This window comes from Daucus carota, chromosome 3, assembly GCF_001625215.2.
Source record: "Daucus carota subsp. sativus chromosome 3, DH1 v3.0, whole genome shotgun sequence".
Lineage (NCBI taxonomy): Eukaryota > Viridiplantae > Streptophyta > Magnoliopsida > Apiales > Apiaceae > Daucus > Daucus carota.
The window spans coordinates 59,874,111-59,895,001 of NC_030383.2; the positions used below are offsets into that span (position 1 = coordinate 59,874,111).

Below are 20,891 nucleotides of genomic sequence, written 5' to 3' on the forward strand. Positions count from 1 at the left end.
GCCACATGCAACATGCTTAAGAAGATAAGTTGGCTTGCTTCAACCTTGAGGGCACATGCAATGAGATTTAAGGGTCGTAATTTATTTTAGTGAGGTCAGAGGTTGCGTATAAAGATATAGATTACTATTTCAGAGAATTCCTTTGGTTATAGAGTGTTTTCTAGATTTACGATTTATGTTATGGCACCGTTCATTTTCAAATTGGATATAAAAGTACACGGACAGATGTTTAAACCATGCAATTACAGTAACTTATAATTATTCGAGTAATTCATGCAAATCGCAAAACGTTGCGTAATTCACATGATGAATTTTGATCGGGAAATACTATAAGCAAAATTTTTATATCTAGAGCAAACAAGCATTAAAAGACAAAACTGCCCCCATGCATACACAATAATAGCACAAAAAAAAAACAATGTGTCTTTTCATTTGGATATAAAAATTTGCTCTGGATATAACATTTTCCATTTTGATTTCCTAAAAAGTGCAAGTATTTACGAGATACTTCTATGCTATAAATTAGGAATGATATTGACAGAAAAAAGCGCTGAACGTGAAAAATCCTAAGATGAGGCAGCATTTCGTTGAATGATATACTCTAGCATTTTATGTATCAAAATATTAGAATTAAATTGTTTAATATCTTTTTTTATCAATCAACTTATATACTGACATACGTATGTGAGCGAGTCGGATCATAAATTAATCAGTAGTATTTTCTTTAATCTTATCAACCAAACAAGTTTACAACTACTATTTGTTGTTCGTTACTTATCATGAAATTATAATTAGGAGTGAGTTTCCTATCGACTTATCTAACAACCAGGCAATTACTAGTAAGACAGAAGATACATAAACGCAAGGACGAAGCCAGCAAACATCTATAAGGGGGGCCAAAAAAATTTCTTCGACACAGTAAAATTTTTCGTCAACACAGTAAAATATTCGATATAAAATAAATATAAAAATACTAGTAAAAAAATTTAGTAGAACCTTGCGCTCTTTTAAACCAGGAAATCAAATATATAGTTGTGTCAATTAAAATATTTAGCTATTTCTTTTTAGATATATAAGAGTATAAAATATTAGGAAACTCATCATAATAACTCTAAATTATACGATAATTTTTAATTAGCAAGTAACACACATTAAATGAAATTGTACTTAAAAAAAATGATATTGTATTTTAAACAAGAGTAAGTAAATTTTTTACAATATCTCAAAAACTAAATATTATGCTTATTAACTTTACAAAAAAAAATATTATACTTATTTAGAAGATGACAAACTATAGTTTAAACAAGTAAAAATATTATCTGAATAATGAAATTTGAATTGACAATGAGTAGATAAATATTAATATTAATTAAAAAACTGATAATACACGAGGACTAACTCTATTCTACGAAAATGAAGAAGTGAGGTAGTTTCTTGGATAAGAAAAACCTCCACCAAAAAATTTTATTTTTGTAAAAGAATTGTATTGACATTTACCTTTATCACATATCACGTTACACAATCTTTTTCTTAAATAGCATAATTGTATATATATCCATATTTTTGCTTATTTTTATTTATAAATTTGGTCTAATACATAAATTAGAGAAATAATGTTAATTATCTCTTAAGAGTGAACAAATATTTTTTAGGGGGGCCAAATTTTTATATTTATATAAATATACTGATAAAATACAATTCTTTTTAAAATTATATAATACAAATTATAATATTAGAGAAACCCTAGGGGGGCTGGCCCCTGTAGCTTCGTCCATGCATAAACGAGATGAAGCATTTTATATTACATGTGTATTGTGCAAAGCATAAATGAAAAAGATTCCGCACGAGGCCATGCAACACTTGCATTCAATTCAATTTCTGTTTCTGCAAGATCATGCTCAAGTGTCATGAGCTTTCTGAATAATGTCACCTTAACTAAACTAATATTCATATATAGAAACCTAAAAATCTCTCTCTCTCTCTCTCTCCCCCCTCCCTCTCTCCCTCTCTCTCTCCCCCCTCCCTCTCTCTCTCATTAATGATTTCCAGATGATTCCAAACTTATAATCTCTATTCCGAGAAAAACAGCACCCTTCCCCTAGTTGTCATTGCAGTTGCTCCATGACTTCTATATTACATTTATCTTAACGAAGTGATAGTAGGGATGGGCACGGGGGCACTTCGGGGGCGGGGAGTGCCATCCCCGACCCCGATCCCCGAATTCAATATCCCTACCCGATCCCGCCCCGAACCCCGAACGGGGATTAATTTCCTCCCCGATCCCCGCCCCGAACGGGGAACGGGGATCCCCGCGGGGTTTCGGTGAATTTTATTTTTTAATAAAAAATAATAATTTTATAATATATAATATACTTTTTAATTAAAAAACAAACTACAAACTCCCAATATAATAATAAAATAATATTATCTTATATTTTCAACCTCAAATCATATTAAAATTGATTTATAATATAAATAAACAACAATTTAAAATTATAAAATATATTATATTACAATATTTTTATAATCAATCAATAAAAATAAAGATTATTTTTTACTTTTAATTATATTATAAAGTTTATCTATTTTTAATAATATATTTAGTATAATATATATAAATATATTATTATTTATATATATATATATAATCGGGGTCGGGGATCGGGGCGGGGAGACACCAATCCCCGACCCCGCCCCGATCCCCGAATTTTTTATAAACCTTTCCCCGATCCCCGCCCCGCCCCCGAAAAATTCCCCGAATCCCCGACCCGAACGGGGCGGGGATCGGGTCGGGATCGAGCGGGGCGGGGTAAATGCTCATCCCTAAGTGATAGTCTGTTTTCTCGAAGAATCGTACCTGAAATTTGATTATACTACAAGAAATTAATGGGACCTCTCTGTTGTACTCCCTCCGTTTCAAATTAGATGTCCACTTTCAAAAAATCACACAGTTTAAAAAAGGTGGATGTTTACAATTTAATTGCATTAAATGATCAAAATATGTGGAGTGAGATTGATCAAGGAAATATAAATAAAAGATATGTGGAGTAGAATTGACTTTGAAAATATGATTTTGCATTGAAAGTTGAAGTGGACAAGTAATTTGAAACAAACTTTTTTGTTTTAAGTAGACATGTAAATTGAAACGGAGAGAGTATTTTGAAGAGGGTGTAATAAGTGGACAAAACGCGTAGTTTCAACTTGAGCTACAATGTGGAGTTTCGAGCTATGTCTAGGAAACAGAGATGTGGACAGGGTAAGAACCTTGTAAGCATTCTTTAATCCTCCCTGTGTTTTAACTTAGTTTAATGAATAAAGTACCAGAAAAAACAGACATCTTTCACCGTCTTGAAAGATATAAAAACATGCAAGCTCCGATGCGAGCATTAATTGCATGTGGTGATTTGGAAGATTCGGTTATTGGGATACGTATGTAGTCTGAATTGGAAATGGTGGAGATTCGAAATTATCTTTCGACAATAGCAATCTCTCTGACGGGGTGAATTGAAGAGATTCTTAGATGGGGTCCAGGTGATTGTCATTTGAATCTTGATGTGGTGAGCTCTATCCAAACAGCAGATTATGATAAGTATGAGATAGTAGGAAGATACATTCAAAATTCTCTCTGCTAACATCGAGATAGTTGGTAATCTAACATGTAACAAGCATTCTTTCTGCTAACTCCGGCTAATCTAACATCGTGCACGGTTATAAGCACTACTCTATTGTAATCTAGGTTACTCGGACTCAAATTCCGAGTGTCCGACATGACACATATCCAATCCAAGTGTCGGATTCGTTAATCTCGAAAATTCAAGACACGAGAACATCGTCCAAATTTCAAACACGGGTACGGGGACACGGCAAATTTTGAATAAGTAATATATTTTTTATATGTTGAAAATAAATAAAATAAATATTTTTATTCATTGTTATTATATTCGATGTTGGTTTGAGAAAATATTATAAATATAATTGGTTTTTTTAATAATTAAAATAAACAATTTATTTGGAAATAATTGTAACATGATAATTGGAGTAACGCATTTTAGTAGTACAGAAATTCAAAAGATAAGCGTCAGTTGACACCAGCTGGTTTCCACTTATAATGATGAAAATGAATGTGGACTAAATCAAGTCCAGATATATTATGTAGTTTGTTTATATATACTCAGATACATATACATCGTCTTTCATTCGATTTTTCTTTTCATCTCCTCATGTCTTTTTCTCCTCCTCGTTTTTCTTCTTCTTCATCTTTAATTTCATCTCCTCTCTCCTCAAAACGTGACTTATCTCTGACGGGTTTTGATTTAAATTGCTCCGACGACTTTCGATTTTCCGGTGACAGAGAAGAAGTGTCAGATTTTCAATGGACGAATCCGTCCCATATCTCGTGTCGACACAGATACGGTCGTCGGCTACTACGAGTCAGAGTAACACAGATTGTAATAGTTGCTTAAGAGTATTAGAAACTTCTAAATAGGATTTTAAGTCCAAAAAACTGAAGATCTAAAAGAAGGCTCATGATCTGGTCCCTCCTTTACATAGGAATATTTGGGCAAAACCCATTTCTTTTTCTGGCACAATTCTTGAAGCTTTATTTTGTACATTTTTTACTAGGTTGAATATGTTTATCCCATGAGATTATTCACAAGAGATAAACTTTGGAACTGGGATTTATACGAGAAAAATGCTTTTATTACAGAAGATTTGGTTTAGTGTTGAAATATGAGAGTATTTAATAAAATCTGGTTTCAAACTATTTTACGTAAATACTCTCATATTTTCAACAGTAAACCAAATCTTTTGTAATAAAAGCATTTTTTTTGTATAAATTTCGGTCCCAAACTTTATTTCTTGTAAAAAAATCCCTTAAGATAAACATATTCAACCTACTAAAAAATGTACAAAACGCAACTTCAAGAACTGTGCTAGAAAAAGAAATGGGCTTTGCCCTGATATTTCTATGTAGAGGAGGACCAGACCATGACCCTTCTTTCAGAGCTTCAGTTATTGTTAAAGGTGTCTGTTATACCCAAATTTATTATGGGCCGATGCATAGGCGGGGATGGATGGTTAATGGGCTGCTACTTGATCTATAATCGGTGACAAGTAAAGAGGAAGCGCCCATTGTAGAAGAAATGATACATCAGGTGTTTAAGAGCATCTCCAACAGCCTCCTTTTTGGCTCCTAAATATAATATAAAAAATGTGGCTCTTAGCAATTTAGAACAAAGTTAAGAGTGTAAACTCCAACAATACTCTCTACATCTCTTCTTTATTTCATATTTTATTCATATATTGGGCTCCACTATAACAAAAGAGATGGAAAGATGAAGGTGAATTGCAGGGAAAGATTTTTTTATTGTGAAAAAATAAGTTAGGAGCAATGTAGTGGCTCTTAACTTTGAGGAGAGAGGAGAGAGAAACAAGAGGCTCTTAGTGATTTAAGAGCCACTTAAGAGTCTCTTGGAGCAACATTTTTCCTCTCTCTCCTCAAATCTCAAGTTAGGAGCCTAAATGAAGAGGTTCTTGGAGATGCTTAAAATGGTTAAAATGCTTCTTCAACATGTTTGAAAGGTGAAAGAGGACACCTTATACTTGAGGGGACGCCTTTTGGGTGTAAGTGCACTCGATCGTTAGTAGTTGAAAACACTGCTTTGTATAATTAAACCTCGATTAAGTAATATCCAATAAAATAATAACTTCGGTTAAGTAATAAATTTTGTCGGTCCCAACTTGGGCCAATGTTGTAAAGTAATATTTTCGCTAAAAGTATAAGATAATAAAAATTTAGAAATTCATTAAAGGCCCGAGTAATATATAAAGTAATAATTCATGAATTATATATATATATATATATATATATATATATATATATATAATTTATATGAATTAAAAATTTCAGTTTTTTTTTAAAAATATGAATCTATAGTAGCTTGTTTATGTAAAGCATAAATAACTCCCGGTATATTTGCTCATGTTGTAACAAGTAAATTTTTAATGTGTTGATTGCTTGAAGTGCTTACTCCTGGTATGTTTTGCTCATGTTGTAACAAGTAATTTCTTAAAGTGTTGATTGATTACAGTGCTTCTTTTGATGACACGATCGGAATGATGTACCGTATGTACACTGCACATGTTATAATACATATATACTCTATCTAGTGCATGCATGAATTCAGTTTTCACATATGATTAATTATTGCATGTGACTGATTCTTTTTTTTAAAATAATGAATTATAATTTGTAAACATTAGAAATTCGGTAAAATAAAAAAATATTACTTTATCGATAAAGTAATAAAATATTATTATATCGATAAAATAATAAATTCGGTAAAGTAATATTTTTTCCCGGTCAGAGGGGTATTACTTTAAAGAAGTTTAACTGTATTCTAATGAGCCATCCTCATTGGAGAGTAGTGAATGAAGACCAGAGAAGCCTTACTTTCTAGTCTGGCGAGTAGTCCTCATAGGGGACCTTGTGAAAACTTCCTGAAGACATACCCTGGAAGGCTCTATCCCTGTAGTCTGGTGAGTAGTGATCTTCATTGTAGAGTAGAGATGCGCCTTAGCATTTGGGGTAAGTTATGGAGCGATGGTTGGTTGAGTTAAAGAGAACCTGAATTTGGGTATGATTCGAAAAGTCCGGGGCCAGTAAACTTGCTTCAAAGCCCACAATTAGGCTTCATCGTATTGGGCTCCTTTCAGGAAGGCGGCAAAAGGGGAAACCGACTTTTTGAGTAGGTTTCTTAGGAGATGAAAATTACGTATGAATTGATTCCCTCCAAAAAGGGGTATGTTGGCACATTGTAGGCATTGGTAATTGTGAGGAGCAAGAGACTTGTGGAGAAAATCCTAGTTTTCTTTGCAATAAGAACCCTAGCCTATAATTTAAGCCATATCTATGTACATCACCTCCCCGAGCAGCCGTAGCCACAGAATTTGATTCCGATAACGACCTCAATCTTGTTAACTCCCAAATTTATCCATTAATAGTGCAAGGTTTTAGGCAGTACTGTATTGAGACAGTTGCCTAAGTGCATTAGAGACTTCTAAATAGGATTTTAAGTCCAAAAAATAAGAAGTATGAGAAAAAAATGATTTTCAGATATCTTCTTTGACTCATGAAAATATTAGGAGTCTTTTCTCTATCCTTATTTTTAAGAGGCATTATATGACTCTTAACTTATCTTTTATAATAAAAATATTATTATGTCTTCCAAATCGTATACATTAACAATCCATCCTTCCGCTCCAAAAGGTGATTTTAATAAATAACGAAATATAATACTTATGTTAATGGTCAAGTTGATAATTTTACATACATCTCCCCCGCCCAGAACCCAGGTATCAGACACTGCCAAAATAAAGAGCTTTGAATACTAAAAGAAAAGCTCTTATACCTAACAAGATCAAGTGAATACTCAAAATCGTGGTTATTTTATTTCTATCTTTCCATACATAACCGAAGAATGGAAAAGATTCTTCAAACGTCTCGGGTCCTAGAAGTGCATGATAGATATCATCAAAGTCCAATACCATAGAGAAAATTAAATGAAATACTCCACATACAAAATATGAAAAAGTGTCTATAACGTCCCAACAGGATCTACCCCAACCTAGAGTAGCTAGGTGAAGAAACAGTATACTGATAAAAAAAAAAACCCCTCTCATTTCAATTTGAATTTTGTCATAGTGGAGTTCAAATAGAAATAAAATATAATATTAGGAGAGAATATAAAAAAATATTGTTGGAATTCACAGTTCTAATAATGTACTAACTTGCTAAGAGTTTAATATTTTATATCATATCTAAGAGCTAACTATGAGAGTGTTAACGAAGTAGGCTGAGCTGCACAAGAAATAGACATGTGAAATGATAGAGCATGCTGTAAATGCACCCTTTGAAGTTGAAAACTACTTACAAAAACTTAAAAGTTCGGATAATTTTCCAGATATAAATTAAGTTCGTATAAATATTCAGATGTAAACAACAAGTAAAGAATAATGCACGGAATCTATTCTTTTTTATAAAAAAAAAAAAAAATATAGAGTTTACTGGCATCCATACATGTTCCTTAAAATGGACAGAAGGTATGTACAATTTAATGGATCAGCAGAAGTGCATACTACTGTGAATTTGTGGGTAGAGCTGCCGATTACTAACCCAACAGAACAGCAAATTATCTGAACCAAAGCCTCAGGGTACCATCCTAGCAGTACTTGAATACCAAATATAACCCGTTGATTTAATCACGACATTGTTTGCGGTATGGTGTGTTGGATTTGTGGTAGCACCATCACATATCATAAACCGAATGTTGCTTTCCGACGTTTTTTAAGTATTGCATCTATTTCTAAAAAAATAAGAAAAGGGTGTTTATTTGATATGGACAACTCTGTCCCGGTTAGAAGGGTCGAAAACATATTGGTATTGGCAACATAAAGATAAGTCGAACCCGTCAGACATGGGTTGATCAATTGAGTTTAGACATGGGATTAGGTGACATGACATTAGATAAGAATAATTGGAGACAGCTTATTGGAGTTGTTGAGGCTTAGTCTCGTGGTTTGTTCACTTCAAAGAAACTCATGACTCAAGTCTCGTGTTTACAACGGGTCAGTTTACTCTGTAGAACTCATGGACTTTATTGGCTCCTGTTTTGAGGATTATGACACTCTAATTTGAAGAAAAGGCTCAAACTATTTAATGACAGAGGATTTAACCAGAGCTCCATGTAAAGATGATCATGTGCTAGAGTACTATTTTACATACATGTCACGCAATATTTTGTCAAGTCGGGGTCTTCGCGGAAACAACCTCTCAGGAAAAAAAAAAGAATAGGAGCATATTGGTCTGCATACATTTTATCCTCCACAAACTTTGCTCTAAATGGTATATACTGGTGGTTTTGTTTGGTTTATTGTTTAAGCAACTTAAACAGAATACAAGTATAGAAGTTTGATACCGTGGAAAGATGGCGAGCATAAGAAAAGGAGTGAATGTGACTATCTGTTCATCTGTAATCTGTTGCATACACGCATCTGGAAAGAATGGACCGGCACATATGCAAGCAACCTTATTATTATTTTGACAAATGATATATTTTAAATGTACAATTTACTTGTCATTACTATCAGCAAAATATCTTCAACAGCACCAAATGTTTCCATAAGTATCAAAGAACATAGTTAGCAAATCACATTTGTCATCAATATGCCCAGAGCATACAGGAATGTATAGACCTCAACATTCTAGTGACTTGAGCTGGCTGCAGTGTTCTTGTAATTTTCGTTTGTTACGCTTCCTAATCCCACTTCTAAATAGAGAGCTAGCAGATAATGTTCTTTCCTTACAAATCGAAGGAATATTTCTTTTATGCTCAATTGTTTTCTTTTTCAAGTATGCCGCTGCCTGTGCCTGAACTGATCTCTCATTCCAAAAAAGGAAAAATAACATGAACAACATTACAATGAGAAGTGCTATTCAAGGAGATTGACCACAAAATAATTACTAAAATGAAACAGCTTCTGGTCTCACAGACATAATTCTAAATTTAGCATAATTCATATAATCTATAAGATAAAAAGCCTGTGAACAATAAGCTACTCAGGTCTCAGGTATTTTCCTTGGTGAACCTTATTCTAGTCCCCTTCTTTTATATGTGTTTACTGAGATGGATTGCATTCCGTGTAGCTCTAGTCTGATACAGACTAGATAGATCAACAAATGTCAAATAATCACTTACAGTAATTTTCATTAATAAACCTATTAATTGAGCTACTGGAATGCGTTTGCCTAGGTTTGCAACTCCATTTTAAATGTTTGGTGTAAGAAAATCGTTTTGCCTTCCTCTGAAAGACTATGAACTTCAACAAGTTATCCTCATGGTAGATCTACAAGTATTCTGTTAGGAACCAGTGCCATTCCAAATAGCATAACAGATTTCAATTCTTTGTCATACATGTATGAATAATACACATTAATTGCAGATAAAAAACAGTTTTAACCCTTTTCAGATTCAACTGTTTATATTTATCAAATTATATATTACATCCCACGTTATGTATACCCTGATCAGTAAATCTCAAATTTGGATAATATCATATATATATAAGGTAGTTAACTTCTGTAAAGTTGGATACTTGGATTTGATTGGTAGAAAGAATATAGATAATTTTCTGTCTTGTTATGTAAAAATGTTTTTTCTCTCCGCTTTCCATTACTAAAAGCAAACACCTTTGCTCATTATAAAATCTTACAATCTAACACCTTGGCTCAACATTACGTTATACCTACCGTCACGTTTCCAAACAACCTAACTTTGTAACTCTAAATTAACGTGTCTGCCGACTAGTACTTGGCTGCTAACAGCTGGAAGAATAAGAATATTTAACCAGATAAGACCGTAAGTGTCTTAATGTGATCTCAACATGCTACAAAATTGATATATTCATGCCAGTATGCCATAAAGATGACATTATTTTTATGCTACAATACTAGTTAGTACCAGACTCAAAAGGCTACCGCTCAGCCTGAAATTGCAGAACTCTAAAAATTCAGAACTTTAAGTAATATGCATTAATGTGTTCCTGAGACCTCTAACTATGTTTAGAGCAATTGTGCAGCCTGAACGTTATTAAAATCCCAGCTTACTTCCCAAATTGTCCAATAGTGGGTCAATAACATCATCTTAGAAGGTTGACAAACATATAATTATCACGACATAAGTAAAGCATAAGAAGACTAACCTGATTGTGAGGCAGCTGAGACAACAGCGACATTATTGAGTGTTTTAATTTTCTCAATAACTTGCTCCTTTTCATCGTGGTCGTTTATTGGAGGCTGGATAACTGTTTCCGTCCGGACACATGAAAGTGCTTTCTCACTTGCCTATCAACATAATTATCAAAGAGATCAGAATTCATTATATAGAAACTTACGTAACTAAAAATGCTATATGGGGGTAAAGAGCTTATGTGTAATGCAAAAGAATATATGCAGAGAGAAGTTAATCAAAAAAGAAAATTTAAAAAATGACATGTTGAGCAACACTGGATACTAATATTCAAGAACTCAAAATGATTTGACATGTATTATATAGCATTTGATAACTAATGTATTAGTTGCAGGTATGAAATACAAACCAGCAAAGCCAAAGTACTAAAACTAATTTTTAAAAAAATCCGATAAAATGTTTGAATTTCAGCATTGCTGTATTTTCCAGTTTAGATTGTAGACAGAGTTCAGATTGCAGGAGGCTGTTATTGTACATAAAGAACAGTGCATATTCTCTTCAAACATGTCATAGCTAAATTGATCAATGAGTTTGGACAAGCACTCTTATACTTGTATATGGTGCTACTAATCCGATTTTCTTGAAAACAGAACAGATAGACACTTATGAATACACAGAGTTGCTTTACGATAAATCCAAACTCTATCAATCATCACTTTCATGGTTTTATTGACAAACACATACATTAGTGGAAAATAAAGACCTAATAACTAACAGAAGATTACACAGAGTTCTCGGAAAGTAGTTAATTTGGACGACGCAGATAGAGGAGCTGCCACAAAAATGTTTCATTCCAATTCCAGCAATACTGCTAAAAACATTGGCTTTAACCTTTAACTCATTAAAGCATAGGAATATATTCAAAACCTTCTTAACAATTAAAATTTGCATTTCATGCCATCTCATCAATTCATGAAACTCATAATCATGATATCATAATATTTTACCTTGATAGCAATAGAATAAAACTTGTTATCCAGGCAATGCTCAGCAAAGGTGAACCACTCTCCATACGAAACACGTAGCCATGGATCACTACTGGACTTCATTTCCCTCATGACCAAGGCCTCGTAGCGCAGAGCCAAACAACTCTATCAGTACACCAGCAAAATATCAGTCATCATCATTAAACCACTCGAATAGTGTCACATACTCATACATTCGTGAAAGCAACACAAAATAAATTAATTAGCCAATTAAAATCATAACAAGTTTCGAGACAATCAAACAGTACCTCAATTGATAATTATCCGTATAACAATAACAACCACTTACTCATAAGCAACAGCCTCGAAATGTAACTAACTTATCAAACTACTCACTCTGTTTCACATATTTTTAAGAGTTTTAACCGTCCACTTAAAAATATTATTTTTAAAATTTTCTCTACATAAATAAAAATATGACACTAATACTTTTATTCATGAATTTTTATTTAATATTCTTAAGTGCGCGGTCAAAACTCCTAAAAGTAACCTATGTAAACACAGGGAGTAAATTACTAAATGAAGAGATATAAATAAAATTTTGCGGATAAGGTAATTTGCAAATTTATGCATTCTACAAAACAAAAACAAAAAACGGATCAGCTCAGCTGCTCGATTGAATAAGTGACTGATATACCTCAGCATCACCAGAGAGAGCAAAAGCGCGAACGAGAAAATCGATGATCACGAGCTTCTGATCAACTGCTTTCTCCGCAATTTCGCGAATAATACGAAGAGATTCACATCGCAAAAAGTCCTTAAGCTGCGATTGGACTTCGAGCAGCGACTTCACGTCTTTCGCAACCAAAACCGAATCCAAAATCCGTAGTGTTTCGTCGTCGAATCTGCGAAGAAATTCAAAAAATGAAGAAATTATCGCGATTCGTTTGGAAAAAATTGAAAATGACTGCGAAAAGTGAGAATCATAAGTTATTAGTTAGTACCTTCGGTTAGCGATTTGTGTGCGAAAGAGCGCGATTTGATCGGCGAATTTGTCGCTCATGTTTGAGAGAGCCGCAGAGGGGTTCAATTAGCTCTGTATGAATTTGAAATGAAATAAGCGGGGTTTTTATAGGCGGTTCGTGAACTGTGAAGAGTTGGGCCTTTTTTATTTAGGCCCGTTGTGCATCCTTACATGATTGGGCTTTTGTGTTATGTGTGAACTCCGCCCAAGTAGTTTTGGATATACAAGATTTTATTAAGTAGTGTGATTTAGCATATTCTATGTATTTTTTTTATATCTTGGTATATTAATATATAATTTAAAAGTATAAATTTATGATTATTAAGTTTTATTAATATGTCAAGATATGGTTATATTTCCTCTTTTAAATTTGGCTTCAGCACCCATAAATAATTAAGAAATAAATAATATAATTTATAAACTAGAAAAGACTATAGGACACATGATAGATGAAAAATAAATAAAATATATTGGAAATACAAAATTTAAAATATATAGTATGGTTTTAGTTTACAAAGTTGCAAAATCTAGAAAATATTTAAAAAAAATGATAGACGTGCGATAAAGTGTAGATTATACATGAAAAGTTGATAAATAAAAATATTTAGCGAGTAAGATTAAAGATTATTAATTATTTGACGGATGTTCGGTTCATGATTTACGATTAACGTATTATCAAACTTTTTTATTGAGGATTCTATCTGAGCATCACAAATTAATCATTGTTGTCATCCATTTAAAATTGACAATCTTAAAACCCTGCTCGTCACCTGACTTGTTTTCAAAGAAACTATACAATGAAATTTTAGCACAGGTTACATGATTTGTTTTTTAAAAAATACACTATGAGATTTTAGCTTTCGCCGATTGATTTCAAAATCTTTTATCCTCCACAAATATTACAAAACAATACCATAAGTAACAATATTAGTGTAAATAAAAGATGAGAACTCCACCATTTTCGTTACTACCTCATTGATCATTAAGATGTCTTGGCATATAATTATGACTTATGAGATTGTCGATTAGCTCGATCATCAACACAAAGATTACAGAACGACAAAAGATTAAAAACATGTATTATACAGGACTCTTCAGGAAAATGAAGAACGATTATCATAATCTTCTTAAACTTAATTTGAGTCATATTTTCAAATCTAACCATATTAGCTAATTATATCATGAAAATTTTATATTTTTAACAAAACATTTATATATTTTAACATTGAATATAATTACAATCATTCGGTTAAAAAAACAAATAAAGTTCAGACAAATATCAAATAAATATCAAATCTACATAAAAAAACTACCATTTCCATTAACCAAAGTTCCACGGATGTTATAGCTTCAAGTAAATATCACTATTTTCAATAAATTATTATTATTATTATTATTGTTATTATTATTATTTACTCCGTATTATAAACCTTTTATTACAAAGAAAACATGTCTATTACTCGATTAGTCTATTAGCACCCAAAACCTCGCCGGGAAATCAAGAATGGCCGGACGACACATTCCACCGCACCCCCACCACCGACCCGACCCACTCCACGTCGCCGAAATCGCCGGCCTTCAGCGCCTTAAAATCCAAGACCTCCTGGTGGACAATCAACGCCTGGCGGCCACCCACGTGGCACTCAAGCAAGAAGTCGCCCTATCCCACCAAGAACGCCGCCACCTCTCCGCCGCTCTGAGCTCCGTGAAGCAGGACAGCGATGCCCATGTCCGAGAACTTCTCGAAAAGGCGATGCAGCTGGAGGTGGAAGTGAGGGGTGTGAGGGAGCGTGAGGCTGAGTGGGCGAGAGTGAGGGAGGATTTGAGGAAGATGGAGGAGGATAGGAGGGAATTGGTGGCGAATTTGTCGGAACTCGAAGCGAAAAAGAGGCAGGCGAGGGGGGAGGTGATGGAGGTTGAGAGGGTTCATGAGGAGAAAGAGGTGATGAGGAGGGAGATTTTGAAAGGGAGGTGAGTTTTTCGAGTTTTTTCGGGTTTTGTTTGTTTGTTGATAAAAAAGTGATTTTTGTTTCGGGTTTCTTATATGGAATGTTGTGATTGTGTATATGTTTGGTTGTATGTGTGCAGTGAAATTTTGATAAAGAAAGTTACGTGTGATCATGATTGTTTTTGTTAGTGATCAAGGGGATGAGGAGGTGACTTTTTGAGGGTTTTTTTAGTTTCGAGGTTTTATATGGAATGTTGTAATGTAGCTTGATTGTTGTGTTGCTTGTATATGTTTAATTGTTTGCGTGTAGTGGATTTTGGCAAAGAAAGTAATGTTTGATCATGAAGGTTTGTTAGTGATCGAGGGAATGAGGAGGGGGATTTTGAAAAGGAGGTGACTTTTCGAGTTTTTTTGTGTTTCAGGTTTTTATGTGGAAAGTTGTAATGTAGATTGATTGTTGTGTTGCTTTAATATGTTTTATTGTTTGTGTGTAGTGAAATTTTGATAAATAGAGTAATGTTTGATCATGTTGGTTTTTGTTAATGACCAACAGGATGAGGAGGTAGATTGTTAAAAGGAGGTGACTTTTTGAGTTTTCGTACATATACATGTGATATTTGTTCTAGGTTTATCAATTTTATGTAAATTCTAGTCTGATTGTTTCTATTGACTGTATGTATTAATTGTGTGTGCATATTGAAATTTAAATAAGGTAAGTGATGTTTCATGGTTTTTATCAGTAATTGCGGAATATGTGCACGTGTGTATGAATTTTGAGGAAAAAAATATGCCTAGAGCCTGTTTGTGCACAATCTTTAAAAAATATTATTTTAATATGTACAAACTTCTATAACATAAAATCATTTTATTCACTATCTCAGAAAAAATATCTCGAGAAAGTTTAACTGGCATGTATTTTGAGCTTACTCCATATGTTAACCTTTTTATTTTAGAAAAACAGCATAGCTCATTTTTCACTTAAATTTACCCCTATTAGTCCATTACAACTAAAACCTCGCCGAAAAATCAAGAATGGCCGGACAAAACATCCCGCCGCACCACCTCTTCTGCCCCCACCTAAACCCGATCCATGTTGAAGTACTTGCCGCTCAGCGCCTTAGGATCCAAGCCCTCCGCGTGGAGAATCAACAGCTGGCAACCACCGACGTGGCTATCGAACAACAACTCGCTCTATCTCACCAAACACTTTATCACCTCTCCTCCACTTTAACTTCAGTGAAGCAACAAGGCGATGCCCAGGTTCAAAAAGTTTATGAGAAGGCGGTGAAGATTGAGGGTGAAGTGAGGGTTTATAGAGAATATGAGGTTGAGTTGGGGAGAGTGAGGGACGATGTGAGGAAGATGGAGGAGAATAAGAGGGAATTGGAGGCAAAATTGGCGGAAGTAGAAGCGGAAGTGAGGAATGTTAGGGAGGAGGCTAGAGAGGTTAAGAGGGTTAAAGAGGAGATTGAGGTGATGAGGAGGGAGCTTTGTGAAGGGATGTGAGTTTTTCAATTTTTCGTGGTTTGGTTTGTTTGTCGATAAAATTGTGATTGTTTTTTATATGGAATGTAATTTGTTTGTTGTGTTCGCTTGATTTCGTTTTATTGTTTGTGTATAGTGAAATTTTGATTAAGAAAGTTTGATCATGATGGTTTTTGTTAATGATCAAGGGGATGAGGAGGGGGATTGGGGAAGCCCGGAAAGGAGGTGACTTTTTGAGTTTCTGTACATATAGATGTGATATTTGTTCTAGGTCAATTTGGAATGTTGTTATGTAGTTTAATTGTTTTTGTTGATTGTATGTGTTTAGCTTTGTGTGCAAATTGAAATTTAGACAAGGAAAGGGTTGTTTCATGGTTTTTATTAGTGATGTTTGTATGAATTTTGAGAAAAATATGTTCCTAGTTTATTATGATTGATGATTCTATGTTTGTATGTTTGTACTTGGTAATTAGAAAATGCATTTGAAAGTTATATTTTTAGCAAGTTGGTCCGTTTGTAATTAAATTGTGCGCTCTGGTTTTGTTGATGGTTGACAACAAGCAGCTTATGTTTGTGTTTTGATCTGGTTGTTGGATAACTGCTTTGCTGTTTTCTATGTATGTCTCTTTGGGGGCATACCTGATCTTTACATTTGACCTTCATAGTTCATACAAGTTAATGCACATCGTGGGCTAATATTGAGGGCAAGTCATTTCTTTATAATTCTTTTCGTGGTGATTGACTTCTGCTTGTGCTTATAAATTGAACAGGGCTGCCCTTGAATATGAAAAGAAGATGCATGCTTTAAACGATGAAGTGACTCAGATCTTGGACGAGAACATACGTTCTATGGAACGGGAAATACCTATACTTATGGCTGAAATTGCTAATGCTAAGAAGATGGAAAGGGCAGCTGCAGCTGTTGACGCAGCAAGTCCGGGTGAGTTATTTGCTAACCATGTATTTGTATACGTGTTCTTGTTTTCTACTTATGCCTATGAATCATCAAGTGCTTTGAGCATATGTAGGATTTCAAATGATAGATTATTTATTACTCCTTTGACGTTCGAATCATTCTTGCAGGGTCTGCATATGCTTCTGGTTATGGAAATTCTGATGTGGGATATACCGCTAATTTTTCTGGTTCATATGCAGCACAGCAGGTTCGTCCCCTCCCCCTCCCAAAGGAAAAACCAACACAATGTAACGATGTCTACTGAGTTAGCTCTGACCAAAACCATGCCTTTTAACGACGACATCAAAATTTAGATATATTATCAAAAGGGTAGCATTGGACTCAACTATTACATTCCACTGGGCCTGGTAATTTCATATAGTGGACGAGAGCTACTTGTTAAGCTTAATAGTTGGAGTTGTAGACTTGTGGGATTATTTATCCTTATTCAGTCTTAACTGTATTGTAAGATAATAAAAGAGTTATAGATACAATGTAAAATGATGAGTAGGCAAGCTACATGTTATGTGCTTATCCATCACACAAAGACTACTCGACCACCAACTGCAGTTCTTTTGTGTGCAACTTCCTCACTCCAGTTGACTGTACTAACAAAAAAAAACTGCTGCCAATTGAAGTTCTATGACTAATGCTAAAATAATTATAATTTCCTTCATAATTGCTGCTTGTCTCTTTGCAGAATATCTTCTTAATTGTTGTTTTTTCTATGTGTATACATATTAATTTAAATTTTATTTATTAAAATTACTAAAAGAAACCTGGTTGTCACAATCTCCCTGCCCTGGAATTTTGTCCTTGAAATTTGCTTAGCTGCTAAATCTGAATGCTAAATATGTAGAATTTATCTTGTATCCAGGGAGGAGTTCAGTTACATTAATCAACTACAGTCACGTTTCTGTAACACAACATTATTCTATAACTTTTTCTCTACTAGATATTTAATACCTTGCACCAGGATCTATGTAACTTAGGGAACCTTTCACAGTTTACAATAGCCAGGGCTAATGGGTTATAACAGAGATTATTTGCAGTCCCTGCTGTTCACGAAATTCTGTAAGACGCTCAAGAGGTATAAAAGGTTTTAATGTCTAGAAGAGAAACATCGGAATAAGCTTAAGCATAATCTTCTCCACTCCAAGCTGACCATTGACTGTTACATGCGCTGAATTGAAGTGAATTAATAGTACGAGGGACATGAATGAATGATGAAGAAAGTCCTACTGTTTCAAACGATTTGTTCGATGGTATAAGCTCTAGGGTCTAGTGTGCTTGAGGGTTCACAATTATGTGTCACTAAAACATTAAGATAATGCAGCCATTACGATTCTATTAATAAAACCACCTGATCACACGTGTACCTTGAACATGTAGAGATTTGTGTCAGAATAGCGTGATAACTTGGGATATTCTGTTGACTGCTTCAGAAAACAGATGTCAGATGTTATCAGAGTCTTATGTGGTCTCCAGATCACTCTGTGATACTTTTTGTCTATCTGAAGTTCGTAGAGTTATCGTTGCCATCTTGAGGCTACTTTAAAGCCTGCCATGAATTTGATGACAAGGCACTTTCGCGAGTAATATTATTAACTATATAATCTCCCCTTATTATTCTTTTGTATACTCCTCACTGACTTTTAGTCTATAATTTTTCCATATCATACTGATCTGGTTTACCAGAATTCTCATAACAAAGGTACTTTAATGTCTTCAACATTAGAATTGAGAAGCTTTATTAATGGCCAATCAGCATCGATGATGGAAGCAACTTAATTGCTGAAAAATTGCTTATGTCAATCTCTTGGTTATGGACAACATCTAAGCTCAGAAAGTTTTAGACATCTTTAGGACAAGAGCTTGTCTAACTCCCAACTCCTTGTAGTTTTCCTCAGAACATATTGCAGCTGACCAACATTAATACCCAGGTGTAGAAGGATTACATCTGAACCAACCGGACCGATGCATACATTCTATTGAATATCAGAAGTCCAAAATCTTGTACGTAATGTATCCGAAAATTACATAGGATCTGATTTAAAAATTAAAATCTGAAAGAGTTTCAAATACAAAAGTAGAAGAATCAGATGAAGATAAATATTTTCTGCGGCATGTGTTAGTAGACTTTACAGGTGTTAGAGATCACAAATTCAGGGTTAATGGAAATGACTAGTTCATTGCGGTTCTGTTGTAAGGTATTCAATTCTGTGATAGTTGCTAAACTAGGTTTCTCATGTTTTTGAGATGCCCTAGTTGGATTATCATGTAATCATATGCTTAACGTTGTACTGAGCCTTTGCTTGTGTGATTGGCACTTTCTACTTTCAGTTAATGATGATAATCTATATCATTAAGCATCTTACAGGAGTAACAACTTTTATTTATGTGTTCAGTTTCAGGGCAATGTCGGCGGTGGTCCCCAGTATCGCTCTCAATCAACAGCTCCAGCTCATACTCCGTATGGCATACAACAGAACCATGCACCATGAAACATTAGCTCATTTTGAGGTAATGAAAATAGTAGCAATCTTGGACTCTTTTGTCAAACAATCTCAAAACATCGTTGTCGTCGGAGAACACTGGGTTTTGCCAAGTGGCCCCAGGCCCCGGCCAAAGTAAATCTAGCAAATTTAGAAACATAGACTAGTCTAGTACAGGAGTTTTTCATCAGTGGTTTGCACTTCTGCTTGGATTTTCACCATCTTTCCAATATGGAGAGGTGCACAAGTTGGGTGTTGGTTTACAACTATACAAGTGTTGCATGTGAATAGAGAATGAAAAATCAAGGGTTTATTGAAAAATCAAGGGTTTATTATCGACGGTAATGGGTTATTTTGAGCATCACAAGTACAGTTTTAGCTATTTTTCTAATTAACCAACCAAATTATAATTTTAGTTTTTTCCATTAAAACAATTATATATTCTTTGGCAAAAATATCTTAAAACCATTATATTATGGGCAATAAATATCTTATCCAGCTAAAGATAAAATTTGTAGACAGGAAGCTAAATTCAGAACGGTTTTCCAATCCACATAATAGAGTCTATTTTTTTGCCTTTATATATAAAAACAGTGGTGGTTTGGTTTGGTTTTATGTTTACCCAATTTTCCTCCTAATTCATTCTTAATTCGATATTTGCTTTCTTTTTCTTATTATGTGTTCATTTGTATTTATAATTTATTTCAAAAATTATTAAAAATAAAATGATATTATTTTTAGCCATTAACAAAATCTGAACAGCATACAAGAAATAAATATCACAAATAGGAGTCACTGCCTCACTGGTTCATCAGGTTTAAAATAAAACTAAATAGGATATATCGGTATAATTGGTTTACCCAGGTTCAAAATTAACATTTTAAAAACTATGAGCAAGACTTAGAAGTATATTAAAACTACAATTAGAAATTAAAAATGGGTCAAGAATGATAAAAGAATTGATCTGTTTTTTTCGATTATATTGTTGTTTCTTATTTAGAAATTGTATTTCACGAAAAAAGGGGAACATACCTGATTGAGTGATTTCCATACTACGTTTGGTTTGTCTAATAAACGATTTAAAAGAGAATAAACCAAAAAAAAAAAAAAAAACATTATTTTCACACTACGAATAAACTACTAAAAGGGTAAAAAATGTTTCCGACCTGCCGGATTCGAACCAGCGACCTAAGGATATCCAACGGTTAAACCACTACAGTCCTCCGCTCTACCAACTGAGCTAAGGTCGG

The 20,891-nt window shown here is 34.0% G+C and overlaps 2 protein-coding genes and 1 non-coding gene across 3 annotated transcripts; 1 reads left to right on the forward strand and 2 right to left on the reverse strand.

Annotated features, from left to right (window-relative positions):
• Positions 1-8,972: 8,972 nt before the first annotated feature.
• LOC108213872 (protein DOUBLE-STRAND BREAK FORMATION) lies at positions 8,973-12,864 on the reverse strand. Its single transcript, XM_017385661.2, has 5 exons — positions 12,739-12,864; positions 12,432-12,639; positions 11,756-11,899; positions 10,762-10,903; positions 8,973-9,435 (listed from the first exon to the last, which is right to left on the reverse strand). Exons 1-5 carry the CDS (start codon positions 12,795-12,797, stop codon positions 9,257-9,259), a joined length of 732 nt encoding a protein of 243 aa, XP_017241150.1. The 5' UTR covers positions 12,798-12,864; the 3' UTR covers positions 8,973-9,256.
• A 1,329-nt stretch (positions 12,865-14,193) lies between these two features.
• Positions 14,194-19,962, forward strand: LOC108211298 (protein FLX-like 1). Its single transcript, XM_017382858.2, has 4 exons — positions 14,194-14,729; positions 16,962-17,131; positions 17,275-17,354; positions 19,555-19,962. The coding sequence occupies exons 1-4, from the start codon at positions 14,263-14,265 to the stop codon at positions 19,648-19,650; spliced, it is 813 nt and encodes a 270-aa protein (XP_017238347.1). The 5' UTR covers positions 14,194-14,262; the 3' UTR covers positions 19,651-19,962.
• An 839-nt stretch (positions 19,963-20,801) lies between these two features.
• TRNAY-GUA (transfer RNA tyrosine (anticodon GUA)) lies at positions 20,802-20,891 on the reverse strand. The gene is given in 2 exon segments: positions 20,802-20,837; positions 20,855-20,891. It is a non-coding gene; the product is annotated as a tRNA-Tyr (tRNA).

Excerpts from the sequence above, each read along its gene's own strand:
- LOC108213872 (XM_017385661.2), bottom strand. The coding sequence starts at position 12,797 with ATGAGCGACAAATTCGCCGATCAAATCGCGCTCTTTCGCACACAAATC. Across the intron at positions 11,900-12,431 it reads CTCTCTCTGGTGATGCTGAG|AGTTGTTTGGCTCTGCGCTA; the intron begins GTATATCAGTCA and ends GTGTACTGATAG. Across the intron at positions 10,904-11,755 it reads TTTATTCTATTGCTATCAAG|GCAAGTGAGAAAGCACTTTC; the intron begins GTAAAATATTAT and ends TTATGTTGATAG.
- LOC108211298 (XM_017382858.2), top strand. The coding sequence starts at position 14,263 with ATGGCCGGACGACACATTCCACCGCACCCCCACCACCGACCCGACCCA. Across the intron at positions 14,730-16,961 it reads AGGGAGATTTTGAAAGGGAG|GGCTGCCCTTGAATATGAAA; the intron begins GTGAGTTTTTCG and ends TAAATTGAACAG. Across the intron at positions 17,132-17,274 it reads TGTTGACGCAGCAAGTCCGG|GGTCTGCATATGCTTCTGGT; the intron begins GTGAGTTATTTG and ends TCATTCTTGCAG.